Source organism: Buteo buteo, chromosome 1 (assembly GCF_964188355.1).
Source record: "Buteo buteo chromosome 1, bButBut1.hap1.1, whole genome shotgun sequence".
Classification (NCBI taxonomy): domain Eukaryota; kingdom Metazoa; phylum Chordata; class Aves; order Accipitriformes; family Accipitridae; genus Buteo; species Buteo buteo.
Genome location: NC_134171.1, coordinates 8,442,712 through 8,461,193, shown reverse-complemented (window position 1 = coordinate 8,461,193; position 18,482 = coordinate 8,442,712). Strand labels below are relative to the sequence as shown.

General features: G+C 38.8%; 1 protein-coding gene across 2 annotated transcripts in view; it reads left to right on the top strand.

Moving 5' to 3' along the window:
- The window catches only part of FAM53A (family with sequence similarity 53 member A), a 73,229-nt gene that overhangs the window by 6,184 nt on the left and 48,563 nt on the right, over positions 1-18,482 (top strand). For both annotated transcript variants that reach the window (XM_075057341.1, XM_075057257.1), the window contains exon 2: positions 16,372-16,618. In XM_075057341.1, coding sequence (XP_074913442.1) covers positions 16,541-16,618 — 78 coding nt within the window. In that variant the 5' untranslated portion in view covers positions 16,372-16,540. The remainder of the gene's footprint in view (positions 1-16,371; positions 16,619-18,482) is intronic.

The following is an 18,482-nucleotide window of genomic DNA, read 5'->3' as shown; positions in this document are numbered from 1 at the left end:
GTGCTCCAGAGTGTAATTTGATGCAGTATTTAGTAAGTGAGGAGGAGAGGGCAATAATGAAAACAGCATTCAATAACTACTTACTTAAATTGGCTAAAATATGGTATATATTTCTTCTAGTGGGAAAGGGAGAAGGAGTGGGTACCTAGGACCTCATCTTTTCATTTTTTAAAAGTGATTAAATGGAACAACAAATTTGAAACTTGATGAATTTGAGAAGTGTAATTTGGAGGCTAAACTGAAGTGCTGTTGCCTGCTGTAGGGGGCTACCGAAGGTTAAGATACAATAGCAGACTTGCTGGTTAGAAGAGGATACTGCTGGCACTGGAACATGTGTGAAGCTTAGCCTGTTGACTTCTCAGTACGTATGGTAGTCCATTTGAGCTTGGCTGTGTGTGTGCTTGCTTACCTCATCATCATCTTCCACTAGGACTCCATCTTGACCAGACCTGTCTGGTTCAATATTCAGATAAGAAATTGCTGAACTCCTGGAGGGTGAGATGGACTGTTGCTGCTCTCTTGTTTTCATGTTTCACAAATCAGAAGGATGGCATTTAAGCAAAGAGACAAGTACCTGGATGAGTACTTGTAGTACCAGAACTATTACAGAGGATGAAGAAAGATAGTATTTTGTTGTTGTTTTGTGCTGCTTTGGTGTCCTATTTGTGCTTGAGCTCTTATGAGTTAATTCTTCCCCTGTTCAGTGACTTTATATTTTGCAGTTCAAATGTGAACATGTAACTTACCTCAGGCACAGACTTCCTCTGCCTGCCTGTAACTAATGCTGTCTGTTTCAAATCCCCATCTGTAAAATCCTGCATATCTTAGTTTTTATTTTGGAGTATTTGGTTTGTGTGCAGCATTTTCCATCCTCAGGAAGTCCTAACCAAGCCTAAGGCTATAGTTGGATTAAAAGTTGCGTGCATATGTTTGTGTCAGGGTGCTTTGTGACACCACATCAATGAAAGCTATTACATCACTGTTCCAGGTTGTTAGAACGCTAAGCACGCATGTCTTTCTGAAGTAATTGGCTTCTGGTTTCTGTTGGTTAGAGGGGAAAGATACAACAGGATACTGCAATATTGCTGAAATTTGCATACTGCCATGGGAGGTGATTGGAGTTGATTTATTTCTGTGTGAAGAAAGTATGAGGCAGGTGTGACTTTTGTTGTATAGTAAAATCACCTGAACATGCAAATCCTGAAGTCTTAATTTGAAAACTCAGAAAAGTAACTTCTAGCTCATTGAAACTAAACATACACTGTAGGAGGATAAGCAAAGACGTTACAGCGGCTTGAAATTGAGGTAGTCATTTAAAAAAAAAAAGTAAGGCTGAGAAAGCTGTAGGCTGGTTGTAAGAATCCCCTGCCCTGTACCAGTATTGCACTTCTAATGTCATTCATAAAAGAAACTTGAGTAGCTCTACTTTCTCCTCAGTCCAGTGCTTTGCTGTCCTCAGCATTAAAACTGGTTCTGAATATGTAACTAGACATCTTCCTTACTGCAGGTCAAGCTTATTGCCCAATTCCCTGGGCATGAGGGACAGCTATTCTTTATGCTGTAGTAACTAATCTTTTAAAAATATTTGAACTGTTCTTTGTGATGTTCCTGTTTCCTTGTGTCTTGCCTTCCACCCTGCAGCCTTGTGATACTTTTGGCCTGAACAAAGCTAGTGTATTCAGCTCTTCCCAAGAGGTCCTGTTTTTTCAGCTCTAATCATTTTTGTTCTTCTCTCAAGTTAGTTCACATTGGTCTTCAAGTGTGGTGCTTACAGCTGAGGCTTTCCTGTGCTGATTGGAGTAAAAAGGCTGTTTCATGTGCCCTGGAGCTGATATTCCTGTTTATGCATCCCCATACATTTGACTTTCTTACAACAGCTTAACACTTGTTTCAAGGTCAGCCCATTGATCCAACCTAGCCCACAGCTTTCTTCTGAAGAACTTGCCTTCCTGTTTGCTTGGTTAATCCTGCCTGAGCATACCTTTCAGAACTGAATTGTATCCTATTTCTTGCAGAACAGTTTTCCAATTTGTCAGTTGTGCAGAATTTTAATGCTGTCTTGTAGTTCTTCCAGCCTTTCTCCTACTTGTAACAAGCCTACTCTGCCAGCAACAGATGATGGGAAACAAAAATTGGTGAATTGAGCTGGGTTCTTATTTGGTGTGTTCTCCCATGCACCACTGATAACTGCTCTGGGGGTAGGGTTATCCACCAAGTATTGCATTCACTGTGCAGCCTTTGCTTACCTTCCAACAGGCAGTAGTCTTGAAACTTAGGTGTATGACCTCAGTAGGTTCTCTCCTGTCCCTAAACCCTGTTACTCTGACGTCAAAGTGAAACTGGTGGGTGCTACTCACCTCCTTGTTGCCTTTTAGTACTCACAAAAGGTTCCCCACCTCCCCTGCAATTCTACTGGAATGTGGGGAATTGGAGACCAGTTGCATGAATTTTGACCTTTTTCTGAAGACAGATGTGCAATGAAGGCAGGCCTAGCTTCAGAAACTGATGTCCAAAACTTTTTTTTTGAAAAAGCGTGGCCTGTTTCTGCCTGTACTCAAATATATCACATAATAGCCTAAATGTGGTACCTTGCAAATAATTCTAAGTGTTGCAGAGTGACTCTGAAGTCATTTGTAGTTAGGGTTGTTTTAAGCTCTCCATTCCTGAGATGAAATTTCTCTTGCATTGCAAGGTAGGCATTGAAGAATAAGCCCCACCACTTGGGGCTAACTTTTCTTTCGGGTACTTTTTCTTGGATTTGTATTTGGAAGTATTTGTTGACATCTCTATGGCTGCAACTTTCTCTCTTTGAAATCTTAGTTCTCATGATATCTTCACTGCCGAACTCGATTCACATAACTAATTTTGTGCCTTATAGAAACGGGTTTCTCTGAGCCCTGTCTCTGTTGAGATTGTTTGACGCAGTTCTGTAAATACTCGTCATTGTTGCTTCTCCAGCATCTCTCCCTGTAAGCTTTCAAGCTACTTTGCATCTCTACCTTCCAGTAATTTCCCTAGTCTTGCTCTAATCATTGCCCTGTTTCTACTCCCTGCATATGTAGCAGCTTATTCTCATCACCCAGATATATTTGAGTGTAGTTAAAGTTTTGATGCAGCTGGCTGCAAGCTGGAATAATTAATCTTCTAACCATTCTTTCCACTGTGTGCTCTAAGGAGATGGACATCTATCCTTTGAAATCATGCTGCAGTCTTAAATTGAGCAGAGGTTTAGAAAGTCTGATAATCCTTCTTTGAAGATGTTGACTGTTTGTTAGCTGAGATTACTTCAGTGATCGCTCTTAACCCACAGTATGTTGCCAAAAAAAGTAAGGCAGCATCTCCTGGTGTTGAGAAGTTAAAGGCAATGTGGATGGTGAAATGTGAATGGAGTGTACTTTAGGATGTTAACACTTGTTTATATTTTGATACACAAGATGAAGTATAGCTGCTTATTTTTAATGTTATGAAAAAGTAAAAGGGCTTTTTAACTTATATTTGCGTAACACCTTATCTTAAAATAAAATCACTAAATTTCCTCTTCAAAATGTTAAGATATATGTAGCTTCATGCTGTTATTTCAAAACTTCAATTTTTGCTGCAGAATAGTATGACTGAGAAGTATCCCCCGTAATATCCTTGAAGAGGTGGTGGGTGGCATGGATTGGGCGCGTGGGTAAAGTGGGGATTAATTCTGTGCTTGCTGTGTGCAGCATTTGTGTGCTCACTTGTACAGCAAGGCACATCCCAGTTCCCGCCTTCAGGTTAGATATTTGGGGGGGGATTTACTTGCTTAGCTTCTGACACCTTCAGCTGAATTAACTGCTCCAAGCTCATAATAGTCAACAGAAATGAGGATTTTGTTGTTAGGATGCTTTTTTTTTTTTTAGGCTTGTTTAGTTAGATGCATCCTGCTGTTGGTGATGCTGCTAGGCAAGCTTGGCTGTGGAAGCTGCAGCCGAGGGTGGTACGGGGGAACTGTGCAAGGTGGGTTAATACTTGGTTGTGGGAGGTTTTTTCTGTATTAAGTGTGATGCTCAAATCTTAGTAATAAAATCAGTTGCAAAATACCATGTATCCTTGAGACTAAACTTTATAGTCCTGTTAAATATGCAGTCTTAAATTTTGGAACTGGTTTGGGGGAACCTTCCCTTCCCCCTTCCCCTCTTCTCAGTTGAGCACAAGATCTGAGAGGATCAAATAAAACCAAACCTACTTCTAAATTCTGAACTAGTTATTGAACTAATTTTTCAACTGAGCCAAACTGAAATGAAGTAAATGCCTCTTGCACCTGCAGAAAAGGCTGCAGCTGTCAATAGCTTGTTTATCACTTCAGTACTTCTTGGGTCCAGGTGCTCAGCCAGTGACTTCCCCTAATGCAGTGGTTTGATGTTTCAGATCTTCAGCAGAAAAGATGTTACTGCTTTATGCAGACTATGTAGTACGCTTAACCTTTGCATGAGTGAAGATGCCAGAAACCCAGATGTATTTTCAGAGGCATATTTTAAAGTGTGTTTAGATAAAGCACACTTCTTATCAGTATTGAAAGATCATTTGAAAGATTGAGAGTTTTCAGGTGAAGAGCTGAAAGGACGTGCTTGCATCTCTTTTACTGTTGACTTTATCACATAAATCTTTACTGTTTTGTCCTTCAACTTGGTTACCAGAAGCTGATCTTGTCAGAAGGCAGTCATCTGTAAAGATAATTGCCCAAGTGGGAGGACACAGATTTCCCTTCCAAACACTCAGTGTCCTGTCCTCTCTTGCACTGTTGTTGTCTGCAGATGTTACGTGCTTGACTTGCTAGTCAAGTGACTTACCTAATGCCATTTAAAGCTGCTAAATTTCTGTCCCAACTAGTGAAGATGAAAACTAAAGGCTCTTCCCTGTCCTCAACTTCCATTTTTTACCTGGCATTTTTGTGCTCAAATAAAATTGAGTTATTCTGCCCTATACTACCTGAAGTGTGGTCCATAATACTTGTGTACTGATCAGCACCTTGTGCCTGTTTGCTTCCCATACAGGAGCATGGTTTTGCATTAAGGCTTCATAGCCTGTACTGTGCGAGTGAACTTCATGATTTGGAGTCCTAGCGACTTCCTATGAATCCACGTCGGCAAATGAATCTTTCCACAGAACTTGCTTGTAGAATTAATGACTCATTCATTAAACATCTGATAGTGTTGAGGTAGCACACAGTGAAAATACTGAGCTTTTCCTTCAAACAGAAGGTCTTCTTTCAGTATTTAAAGAAAACAATCACTGATGTAGTTAAAATAGAGTTCACTGGTTTTTTTCTGACTTAATGTGGTCATCTTCTCTTACGTGGTATAACTTCATTTGTCTCACGAGATTTCTATTAGTTCATGTAATTGTTACAAATGCTTTTTCTAAATTCCTACTGCAATTGTGTACCCCTTGGTTTGTGTCTTGACCTCTAGCACAGTGTTTCCTGAATCCAGCTGTTCAGTGTGATGTTGAAGGCTGAATGCACAGACAAGGTAGTTATCTTGCTTTTGGAATGGTCTAGTGAACTAGTAAGAGCTGCATAGCTCAACTGAACTAATTATTAAAGTACCTCAAGTCTGGCAAGAGGGATGCCCCTTGTGACACTTGAAGTAATATCTGAATCGATGCTGAAAGCACACACAATATTGACATATGTACTGCTTTGGTCTTTGTATTTCATTCCATTATTTTAATGGACTTTAATTTGTGGTCTGCTCATACTTGGAGCATTTGTGAACTGTTATTGGTGGTTCACATGTAGTAGAGCAGTTTATAGGTAGTGTAGATCCTTTCAGAGACTTCACCATTTGAAAAGTCATGGGATGTGCAAAACAGAAGTTGGAAACCAACAAATAATTAAGTTGATATGAGCTGTAGTTTAGCAAAGTAAGGAGCAGCAACAACAAATTAAACTATTTATTAAATTAAATCAAACTAGCATTCAGTTTTGGTATTTGTAGTGTGATATCTGAGACCTCTTTATGTTAAAGAAAATTCTTGCTACTTGAAAGCTGTGTGGTATTTAGGCTTTTTTCTAAATTCTAATGGATCATGTAACTAGATATGTGTAGTTAAACATGAGGTCTTTCAGTGTGTTGCCTTTTGAGGTAGTGTCTCCTGCCAGATGAATTCCAGTTTCTTGAGTAACAAATTACAGATGGTCAGCCATGATTGAGAACAAGTTTGGGCCATGAGAGGGAACTTGGTTGTCTGTTACGCACCGTATCTCATATCTGTTCAATGCATTTCTGTGCTCTTTCAAGATAGATAATACAGCAGAAAGCTTAACCGCTGTATGCAAGTCTGCATAGAACTTTACTCTTGCGTCCTGTAATTTGCTTTCTTTTTTAGACTTTTGGGTTTTATATGAAAATATGTAAGCCGTGTATTTGTCAAACTCCTAAAATAAGGATACGCACATACGTGTGCTCATTCAGTACTGTTGCACAATGATCTTCTGCAGAGTTGTAATTTTGAGATAAAGACTGAAACTTTCCTTACGCCACTAAATTGGGCATAGTCCTTTGTCATGAGAGGGAAATATTACTCATAGTATAAAGAATTAGGACAGTAAGGCTCGGTGAGAAGTGTATTTTGTGTTACTGTAAGCATTTAGATGGATGGATATTTACAGAATACTGCTAAGCACTTGAGTTCTAAATTTAGCAGTTCACCAGCTGTACTATTTACTGAAAAATATTTGGACTACTGTAGGTTCCTTGTTCTTAATTTCCATAGTTTTACGCAAGCTAATGTTAGGGAGACTTCCCTGTGTGCAGATTATATAGCTCATTAGATCCCTGAAATGCCATGAAGTAGCATCTTAACACAAGTGTTTTTCACCTGGCCTGAGGCCTCCAGCAAGAACATTTCACACTTGGGATCATAAAAACAAACCTACTAGTTGGGCTTTTTATTTCAAACAAGCCAACCAGATGTCTAAACTCTTCAGAATGAACCTGAAGGCAAATAGAAGGAGGTTTATTAGCTGTGTGTGTTCTGGGAGCAGGATGTATGGAAGAGATTTGTATAATCCCTCAGCTCCAAGGCCATAGGGTTTGGTAATAGAACAGTACTTCAGTACTGATATTATTTCAGGCTATCGTGGGGGAGCAGAATGTGTGTGGAATAGTCATCATTGTCACTGCCATAGAAGTTAAGGGTCAGTGCTACATGTTTTTCAGGCCTCAGTGTTTTTAAAGCATGTATATGTGCCTGTTTGACTCTTCTCATTTTTAAGGGCAAACACTAAGAGAAAGTAGGTGATACTACTGCTTATCTTTATTTTTTCCCCCTGGTTTTTCTTCTCGAACTGATGGATTGAAGCAAGTATCTCAGTAGTAGGGCCAGTTAATCTTCATCTATGTGGGGTTTTTTCAGAAGCCTTAGAATAAAATAGTCATGTGGTTCTTGTATGATCTGGATCACTTGCTTTAGTGGGAGTGTGGTAGGCTTAGGCTGGTGGTATGTATGTTTCTTCAAACACTAATATTCTTTGTATAAATTACTATTTATAATGAATCTGAATTTTGTATCTTACTGGAGGCTTTGTATATTAAATAAATACTTCCATTGGTTTTAAACAGAGTAATTGTAAAAACAGTATGTGGAGGTGGAAATAAATTGTGTAGGACCTGAGCTCCAAGCTTTCAGTAATATAGACTGAAAGTTACAGTAATACTCTTTAAGTCGTGATTGCCCACTAGGTTTTGTTCTGAACTACTTATTAAACAGGCAATAATTCTTAGTTTGAGCTCGCGTATTCTTGAAATAATGACTGTTAGCGCATTTAGTTCATAATTATGGCAAAAGCAAAGGGCTTGGCGTTCATGTATAAAAGCCTCAGTAGACTAGGCTTCCTATTCCTCAGCACTGTACATCATAGTCTTGTGCTTTCTGCAGTAATGGTGAGAAGGAGGAAGAAAAAGATTCCAAATCACACATTGCAGGGAGATGACTGGTCATGGGCCAAAGCTGATGGCTAACTCAAATAGAACTCCAAACATAGTAGATTTAAATATCCTTCAGCAAAAGTAATGAAATGCTTGCCTGCCATTTAAATAGTGGTAGATTATCTTAGGAAAGAGAATGTAAATAATGAAGGCATCTTGGAAAAGCATCTTCGTACCAGATCAGACACAAGGCACAGCTCATCTGTTGTCCTGTCTAACAAAAATACTTTAAAAGATGCAGGATGACTTGTCTGTGATGTGAATGTTAGGTCTTCCTCAAGTCTGAAAGACAGGTTTAAATCTGGGAGACTGATGGGACTACTTACTGATATGAGCTGGCAATAATAAATGCTTTAACTTCTGGATGGGTTGAATTCTTAGCCCTAGTTTTCTGTGGTGATACATTCCCTACTTTAATTAGGTATGACCTGGAAAAAAGTCTCTTGAGCTTACTTCTCTACCGCTTCTGTTGCTTTGAGAAATATATTTTATAAACTGTGACAAAGGCTTCACATCCCTATCTTCACCGTTTCTTCACCCTTCTGGAAGGAGACTTTCCTCTGGTTTAAAAACAAACCCAAACCACCTGATAGTAACTTGAGAAATAAAGGGTAGTATATTTACTACAGACAACAGTTCACTGTGTAAGGGAGTAAAATCTTCAGTTTCTAATTCAAATTTCATTAAACAATTTTAGGTCATTATTTTGTATGTGTTTCTCAGCCAAGCTGGATGAATTCTGCATCTGAAGAATGAGAAATCTGTACACCAAAGTATTACCTTTAACCCCTTTCCAGTGCATCATCTGGCTGTGAATTTTGCAAGCTGGAAAGCACCATCTTAAGCCAGGATATTCTCTTTAGTTTACTTCTGGTGCTTCTGTTTGCAGGTTTTCTCCATCTCACCTGGGAGGCTTTGAACAAGGTCTGTTTTCTCAATCAGAAGACTGAGTACTACTTGTTCCCTTTGTGTTCAGGGGATTTGCTGAAATGTCTTGCATTTTAAGCAAAACGGAGTCCAAAGGCTGTATGTGACGGTTGAGGCTTTGCTTCCTTCTCATAGGAGCTCTCACGCTGAAGTGTGGGAGATAAAGTAGAAGTGAGTGTGTAGGATGCAGCCTCATTTTAGTAATGGTTTATATTTTGTCACAGTGTCTCAGTGACCAGTTGGTGTTAGAATGATGATGCTTTAGGGCCAAAACAGTGAAATTCTGGGCTCCATAGTGTTTTTCTGCATTTCAGGCAAGTGGACCTAATATTCATTCTTGTCTATATCTGGAGGCAGTAACAACCCAAATCCTAGTTTTTCAACCTTAGAATGGTGAAATATAGTCCTGTCTTGCACATTAAGTGAGGTATGTTCTTCAGCAGACAGTTCTGAGCTCTTGATATTACTTGTGCTTCCGGAGCTGGTGGAATATCTGAGAAACTTGACTCCAGTGGCCATCAGTTAATATAAAGGATGCCTTCTAGCATATTTTTCTTGTCCCTTTTTGCAGTTTTGTGCTGGAGTTGTGGCAACCTTAATCCAGGCTTGAACACCTCATAATATTGAGGCTTCCTTCTAATAAAAACTGGCTTATGAAGGTACTGCATGGAGAAAGCTAAGAGATTCTGTAGCTCAGGAAATATATCTTAAGAAACTCTGAATTGCAAATGTTGGAACTAACTTCTTTGGCTTCATTTTGAGCTCTAGCATTTGTAGAGAGTGTTGTTGAGCCTTATTTTGTTACATTGGAACCCTTTGGGGAGGGGAACTACTATTATTTAAACAGGATTTGCTAGATGGTTGTGAAACAATTTCTACAGAATATGAACTAGGGTTATAAACTCTACTCTTTGTCCCTTTTGGTCAGAAACTTTTGTTCTAATACACTGTTTTTAAACTTTTTATAGAGAACCTCAGAAAATAAAGGGGTGTAGTTAATTGTGCATTAAGAGAGCATCCCTAAAGTATAACATGTTGGAAACTGAGGTGTCCCCCTCTAGTGCCTATCCCCCAAAACATTGATGGATAATTCTATAGCTGCAGGAAACTTTCTAATTAAAACGGATTTTTTTAAACTTTTTTTTTTACTTGATGTGGAGTTTTGGAGGGTTGTAGAATAACTACTCTGCAGATTAGTGCTGAAAAGGATAGAGTCCAAATAATTCTCTTTAAATGCCTGCTATCGAGAACTTTTCTGGGCTAAAAGTTATTAATAATAGACTTATGTTACAAGGAATGCTTAGCCTCCCTGTGAACTTCTTAGTGCTGTGGTAAATAATGTGTAATTTTAGGAGTAGAATGTTCTCTCTCCATTTGGAAGCTGGAATTCTGCATTGCAAGAAACTAGTCATGATGTAGCTTTTTTCAGATGGCATAGAGTATTAGTTAAGCAGGTTCTAAAAAGCTGGTCTTCCAACTTGGTCTTGCTTCAGGCGTAACTAGGACAGGACAGACAATGCTCTGTTAAAACATGGATCAGTTTTGTGTGATGTTTCAATTTTGAAATGCTTCTTGGATGCTGCAGAAAGTGCCAGGAGGCAAAAAAATCACAACATCTTTCATCTAGAGTCTAGTAGCAAAATCATCTAGGTCTGGAGTTAGTACGGCTGGGGTGATTAGCTGCTTTGGCTTGCTGAAATAGAGATAATATTTTAAAGGACCTACTTATCCGAATTGGAATTTTGACTCCAGCTAATCCTTTTCTTCTGCTGGGAGCTGGCTAAGTATGTCTTTATGGGATTGTTGGTAATAAGGGTTCCATGTAGCACTCTGAGTGAAGAGTAGGAAATAATGTGAAGGAACAGAAAGAGGGAATGACCTGTGTTCATTCTCACTGGGTAATTTTCGTCCCATAGGCAGCAAAAATGGAATTGCAGTCATCAAGAAACACCTACATTTGTGTTATGGGGAAATCATCTAAAATCTTGTGATCTTTTCTTCTTTATCCAAGATGGAACTTCCAGAGACAGAGGAGAAATGTAGAAGTGTTTCAAACAAATGTAAATTTTCCCAGTGAGATGAGCTGTTGCTGGAACATTTTGTCCTGCAGGATGCAGAGGAGGAGGAGTGGGTTGGAAATGAGTCTGGCTGCCTTGCTTTCTTAGAGCCAAGAAGAGATTTTTTGAATTGGCTTTATGTCTTCATCAGGACTCTTCATCTCTTTGAAAGTAGGTTGTCAAATTGGATGAGCCTCTGACAACCTTTAATTGTCTGGGGGGTTGGGTAATCCATATTTATAGTAGTGTTCCCAAAAAAGACCCTGGTGATGTCACTGAGAAGATAGAGAATTCGTGACACAAGCACTTCTTTTCTTCTATCTTTACCCTTAATTTTGGCAGAGATTTTACAAGTCACTACTACTTGTGGCTAAACTTTTAAAGAAATAAAACCTCTCTTTAGTAGTACTATAGAGATAGAATAATAAATCTTTACTTTTCTCGGACTTCAGAATGTGTCATAGAACAGAACTTTAAATCGGAGATAATGGTGATACTGATTCCATCACAGTTCATTCTCCAACTGTGAGGAATGTTAGCTTTGGCTTGCATTTGGAGTTTGATTTTTTTTGTTCCATTTATTTTATTCCTTTTCATTATTCTACCTTTCAGCAATAAAAATAGCTTTTCTTGCCCCCACCTCTCACCTCTACCCCTCTAGCTTAAGGAGATCCCAGTAAGATTGAGTCTCTCCCAGGACAGAGACTAACATCTTTTGTCATGTGTATTTGTCTTGGATGGCTCAGCTTTCTCACTCTTCTGCCTAATCAGGCTCCATAAAGCATAGTGTGCTAAGGGAAAGATGGCCATAATCTTGTAGGACTTCATCCAACTTGGAGCTCCAAGGGCTATTATTATTATTATTACCTCAAGGCTTGGAGTATCTTAGTGTTTGAACTTGCATGCCTGGCTCAGCTGCTACCTGTAGAGACTTGGTGACAGCAGAGGTGTGTATCTTTGGGTATGCTTACAGGTTGTATAGAAAACAGGGCAGAACTTGATTGTGCTAAGATCTGTGCTGTGAGGCAGCTGAAGAATGGCAAATTCAGCAGGATCCACGTTGCCCTAACAAGGATGGTCAAACGGTTCCTATTACTGAAAATCCAATTAGTTTCAAGTGCCGAGCAGTTTGAGAAGGATTCAGCCTGATAAACATAAAGGGCATGATAAGGAGCGACTGAAAAAGAAAGTTAGCTGCCTATAACTAGCTCTGGAAAGAGAGCATGGTGGAAAAAGTACATAAAATAAACAGCTTACTATCTCTGTGGGTATGTTAAATACATACCGCAGTAGAGGATCTTGAAAGAAACCCAAAAAACCCCAAAACGCAAAGTGTGAAAATACCACGAGGAGTTTTCCGTAGTGTAAGGAACTTCCTTCTAGGAGGTATTAAGGGCCAAAAGCTTGTAAGGCTTGGAAAATATATATTGGTGGAAGTTTTAAGATGGCAATATCATAGTGAAGCTAGAGTGACTCTTAAGAATCTCTTGTCTCCTAACAGGCAATATTAATTAGTAAAGATGAGGGAAGCAATTCCTGGTAGAGTATAAATTGTTCAACTAGAGTGAACCAGGACTTAAGTCACTTTGAGTTAAGGTGCTGAGGCTGCAGGGGTGATTTCAGATCGCTTTAAGCTGGTGAGTTTGACTAGTCAAAGGAGTATGAATTGGAAAAGGAAAACAGGAGCAAAACATGTTCAAACCATGCTTTGGAAGGGGGCATCTAATTCTTAATTGCAGAAGAATCTGCCTGGTGCAGTGTGGGAAACGCTAATGTCAACTGGCTTTCTTGTGTGGCTTTTTTCTTTTTTTTTTTTTTCCTCCCCCTTTGACACTGTACTTGGACAGGTACCTCAATAAGCAGTGTCAGCATCCCACAGTGCGTCCACACAAACATTTGTGTCCAGTTTGTGGCAAACCAGACTGGGGAACTGATCCAGCTGGAAAACAACCTTTCCCAGAAACAAAAGGAAGTGTTTTGTTTCTATCCAACTATAAAAATTCCTTGATGCAGTTCTCTGCATAGTAGCAAAAACACTTGTGCTGGCATACTGTTGTGGGCAACAAATAGCCAGAGAAGAAAATGTTTTGGCAGTTGTGGTGGCAGCTGAAGGATATCAAACTGCAACCTAGAACGGCTTTCTTTCATTGGTAGGAATGTGATGATGGTAACACTTTTTTTCCACTTAAGCTTTCATTGTCTTCATTAACAAGGAGGACTGCCCAGTAGGAACAGATTTGTAGCATAAACAGTTAGTACTGATGTCCACAGCATATGCCTAGCCTGGTGGCTTGCTTTGGACCAGCATTAGTCTAGTGCAGGGTGCTGAACACCTAAAGGTGGCTGTAAGGCACCTTCTGGCTTTGTTTCAGAGTGGATTACTTCTGGGTGAGAGTGGTCCATAATGTGAGATAAAGCACATTAATGGAGGATGAGGAGGGAATTCACTTCAAAAGCATGCTTCTGATCTGAACTAAAACTCCTACTCCTAGGGTTTGCACTTGGTATTGAGAAATGGAATTTGCTGATGGAAGGGAGCAGTACAAACTGGGAGCTGATACATGAAGACTTGTCTGGCTAACACCACTTTTTCACCCCTGTCCCATGTAGCTCTTATACATTCTTTAAAAAAATCTTTCTCAATGGAGCGTGTCTCATTTGAAAAAGTGTTGTTGGTTAAGTACGAGTTGTTAAAATGAGAAACTTTTGGGGGGAATTTCCACTTTGCTTGTGTTTCAGAGCTGATTGGGTTGCACACTGTCAGAAAGGGCCTGAATGGTTGCAACTCTCATGTATTACTTTCAGTAGCTGGTAGGATTTAAGAATGTGGATAACTGTACAATTCAGCTTCTGTGATTTCATTTGCCTCCCCTTTATCCTTTCATGCAACTGAATGTATCGGTTCATTAACTAAAGACTAATATCCTTCTGTCTAGTCTCTCCTTATTCTGGCTTGTATTGTGTGGACTTAAAATTTCAGTGAAACATTTGAAGATTAGAAGAATTAAGCAAAATATAACTACATTATAGTTAACGGATTACAGATCAAAAACTTGTTCCTCCCCTGTCTTTGGTAGTTTTATTTGATTTGCTTTTTTTCCTTGAGGGGGGAAAAACCTCACAAATTCTTATATGGCCCTTCCAAACAGAAAAGTAAGTAAATACCTGCTGAACTTTTCAGCTAATTCTTAATAGTGGCCTCTTAATTGTAGAAATCTTAATCCTTAAAATGAATCTGAAAGTCTTTGTGCCAGTTACTAAGCTCCTAAGCTTCAGGATATTTTCAGTCTATATAGACAATTTCTGAGCCTAGTCAGCCTTTCTTTTGACTGCTGTTCTGGATTTCTAGATCTAGTTTGAACTTCATCAGGTTTAAAAGGCGCATTACAATGTTTGATCGTGCTACTCTAAATACTGCTCTGTTCACACACTTGCCCTTAAACTTGCATGGCATTTCATGAACTGCACTTTGCTTTGACAGATACTTACATTGAAAAGGGTACATGCAACTTCCTGGTGAGTGTATGAACTTGAGTGTTTTTGATATTTGACTTGGTGTAATTTCAGAGCAAGATGTGGTAAATATTTCAAGTTGTTGGGTGCTTTCCTGAAAGATAGAACACATTCAGTAAAAATAGACCGGTGGAATCTCCAGATACCTGGGTAGCATTGTTTATGGTTGAGGAGCACTTGTAAGCATCGTATTGTGTAGCAAATAAAAGTAGATATGAGAATGAGGCCAAAAGATGGGCAGAAATCATGATTGTGGGGCAGCTCTCAGGCTAAGGGAGGCTGTTATGTAGCAGACTTGTGTGAAGGTGAAGCAGTGTATGGTTAGCATATGAAAATCATACTTGAGGATGTACTCAAAGGCAACAGGTTTAAAAGATAATCTAACATTACCATTAATACTATTAATATCTTAGTTTTAGATGGGTTTAACTTGGGTCATGGACTGAAGTGACTTTTTCTTGCTACTACTGGTTACTTAAACAGTTGATAAGTAGTAGTGTGGAAAAGAGGCAATATTTTATGGAAACATTCATTTAAAGTTGTTATTTTCTGCTATCCTTTCTTTTTTTTACTGTAGGCTTTAAAACCTAGCAAGTGGAAGTAAACTTCTGGTCCTAGCAGCAGCAGCATTCCTTCCACATGTTGCATTTGTTTAAATCTGGAAATATCTGTGTGTGGATCTCTTCCTTTAATTTTTTTTTAATTCCATAAGCAGTCACTGAATATGCTCAACCAACTTAAATCATAAATAGGAATGGTTAATGCATGTCACTAATGGATCATCAGCATGAGTTCAGGAAGGATGTTTTTGTTAACATAGTAAGGCAAAGTTATGGGAAGAGGAGTTCATTGAAGATAGTGTGAAGAAATTACAATTAATACTAATGTAGAGTTGGTTTTGAAAACTGGAAGTGAATTTGAGAACTGTGGTGAGCCTGAAAGACTTCATGATAGAAGAAGGAAAATGAAGAAGCTGAAGTCCTGTGGCTTTGTTCTGGCTCTTCTTCACCTCATTCTTCCAGTTGTCGAATTGAGGAAAATAGAGGTTCATTTGCTATGGTAAAAATAACCAGCTAATAAAAGACTTTTGGAAGACAGTGAGGAATGCTATTGCAGTAGTTGAGGGTTACTGATGCTGAGGGGAGAGGGAGAGGGGAAGAAATTAATGTAGAGGATGCTTAGGATAGAAAGAGGCAGCCGGTGAACCTAGTGCTTTTGATTTAGATGACTGCTCACTAAATAAAGATATCTAAGCTTTTGTCAGTGATGCTTTTACGTGTATGGTAATCTGTCCTGCTTACAAGTTTTAAGATCTGGTGCTTGCTGACAGGTAGCAATTACATAACCTTTAACAAAACAAAAACACAGGGAATATATTAAAAGTAGCTGAGGGTTTGGGAAGTGGATATAGCGTTTGAGCTACCTGCTGCTCCACTCTTCTTTTTAAGGAGTGTTTAGCCATGAAACAATATGGTAGAATGTCTTAAAATGGCAAATCACGTTAAATGTACAGAACAGTATGGTAGATATCTGTGTGTTTCATATGCTGCTGTAGTATACCTGGCTAAGACTTCAGTAGTAGTTTGAATGAGGAAGGAAGCTGAAGTTGTTCCTACTGCCTTGGATAAAAATCCTAGGTAGAATCAGTTTAATAGTAGGAAATGGCCAGATAATATCCTGATCTTTACTATGTATGAGTCTCGTCTCCCTTCAGAAGTTGTAATCAATGAAATCTCAATAGGAGTGTTCTTTCCTGAATAGGCATGTAATCTGAAATGCCAGGCAATAACATTGGTCACAGAGTGGTATACTTGCACGAATGAACGGTCCAAACATCAGTCCTGTTATTACAACACTAATTATGATATACATAAGAATTTTTCTGACTCTTTACTTTTTCTGCTCCAATTTTACAGAAAATCAGACATGATACACTGACAGCATTTGGAAATAAACTTTGGCAATAAGATGGCAGCATAAATGTCAAGACTTTAAACCAAACCAGAAATGGCTCCTGAGTATTGAAACAAGAGACTGAAGAGCCTCCAACACTTCCGTGTGAGCAGTGGAAAAGGAACAACTACCATGGTAACACTAATAACAGAAAAGCTGCAGAACCAGAGCTTGGATGATCTGAGGTGTAAAACATACAATATAAATCTGGTAAGGATCTACCAAAATAACATGTAAATGTGAAATGCAAAGTAGGTTAAAAGTAACGCAGAACTACATAAGAAATTCAAGAATGTATATCAGCCAGAATTCAGCCATTTAAGTTAGGACTGGTTTACAAGGTAGATGAGTCGTAAGGGAAAAAGTGAAACTTCAGTGTATGGTCCTTCTTGAAGTGATGCTTTCTTATTTTAATAATCTTTTTAATCTTACAGCTTCATTTTAAATAATTAGCAGAAAGCCTGTTCTCTTAAAATAAATTGTTCCAATGACCAAAAAGAATTCTCAAGACTTCTCACAATTCCTTTTTCCCTAACAAAAACCACAAGTACTGGTATGTGGTGAAGTTTTCTTTGCTTAATATAGCCAAGTGCTTGATATCTGAAAACAGTATTTGCGTACAAAAGTCAGTAACCACCATGTAGGTGACTGTCAGCACCGGGTTACTGACTAACAAACTGTTGTTGTTGCTAGTAGATCCTTGCTTTATCAGTGTGTCAGATACCTGGCGCTCTGAAAAGTTTTGTAATATTTACTGGGTTACTTTCTGCTGGTTTAATCTGTGGGTCTGTGGTGTGGTTCAAACATGCTATTCAGACACTAAGGAATCTATTCTCACATCCCACTTGTGAAATGAGATTATCTACTCAGAGTGGGTAATTCAGAATAGTCTCATGTCAATTTTGGGTGCCCATCTGATAACCCCAAGACTATGTTCTTCATGTAATGTATTAGCCTTGTTTCACTGACTTTAATTGCAATGGCACCCTCCTGTAGATAATGTACCAATGGGAGACCAAAAAAAAAAAAATTTTACTAAATGTCAAAGTATTGTTCAACTCTAGTTCTGTTATTTTTTTAAGTAGTAAATAATGCAAGCATTGAACCTGAAGTATGTTCAGTTACTTTAGCAGTAAGATCCTACCTCTGTTATAACTTGTACTTATGTAGCTGAACTGCTTCCTTACTAACTCCACAAGCCCAAACCAAGTAAAGGATATCCTGAATGCAGTGGAGTTTGTGCACAAGCACGGGCAGTTATTGTATGTGAAGTGCTTGGACCTTTGTCCAGTACTTTGTCCACTAAGAATGTCTAATAGTAGACATTAATCAAATGGTTCTATTTTAAAAACTGTAACAGGTGCATTTAGAGTTCTTATAATGACTGACTTATTTTTACTATCTTCACCTTAAATATGTGCTTTTCTTGAAGGGCATATATAAGGTCTTGGAATGATGTTAACTGTCTTAGAAGTGCTTACTGAGCTTGCATTTATTTCAGCCAGCTTGGTGAAGCACTTGGGATATGCAGTTTATAGGGGAATCTGCTGTATTGGTGAACTGACAAATTCATCACTTGTAATTAAACTCTGGGCCTAGACATGAGCTTATGATGACCTGTAACCAGTAGCAGTGCTTGCCTGTCAATTTGTAGTGGCATCTTGTAATTTCTAGTTTTTGAGATGCTGAAGTTTGCATAAATTAGGAAACTGAGCTGTCCTTTTACTGATAGTCACTGTAGGTTTTGGACCAGAGACTTGTAAGGGCAGAGAAGGATGTATTGCTGCTTTTACACTGTGTGTAGTCTATACAGGAGTGTGGTGGCATGGTGTAATGTGTTGTAGGTTGGTTGTTTTTTATTCCTGTCCTTATCTGTACTTAAAATAAAGCATGAAAAAAGAATGAGTGAAGTGGAAAATTACACATGATTTCTCATCAGTGGCTTTATCCTCACACCTCTCCTGCTCCTCTCCTCCTTTAATCTTATCAATTGGTTTTATAAATGCTTTAGTTCTTGCAGAAAATGGGTTTTGAGGCCAGCAACAGGTTCTATTTGTACACAATGGCAACTTGA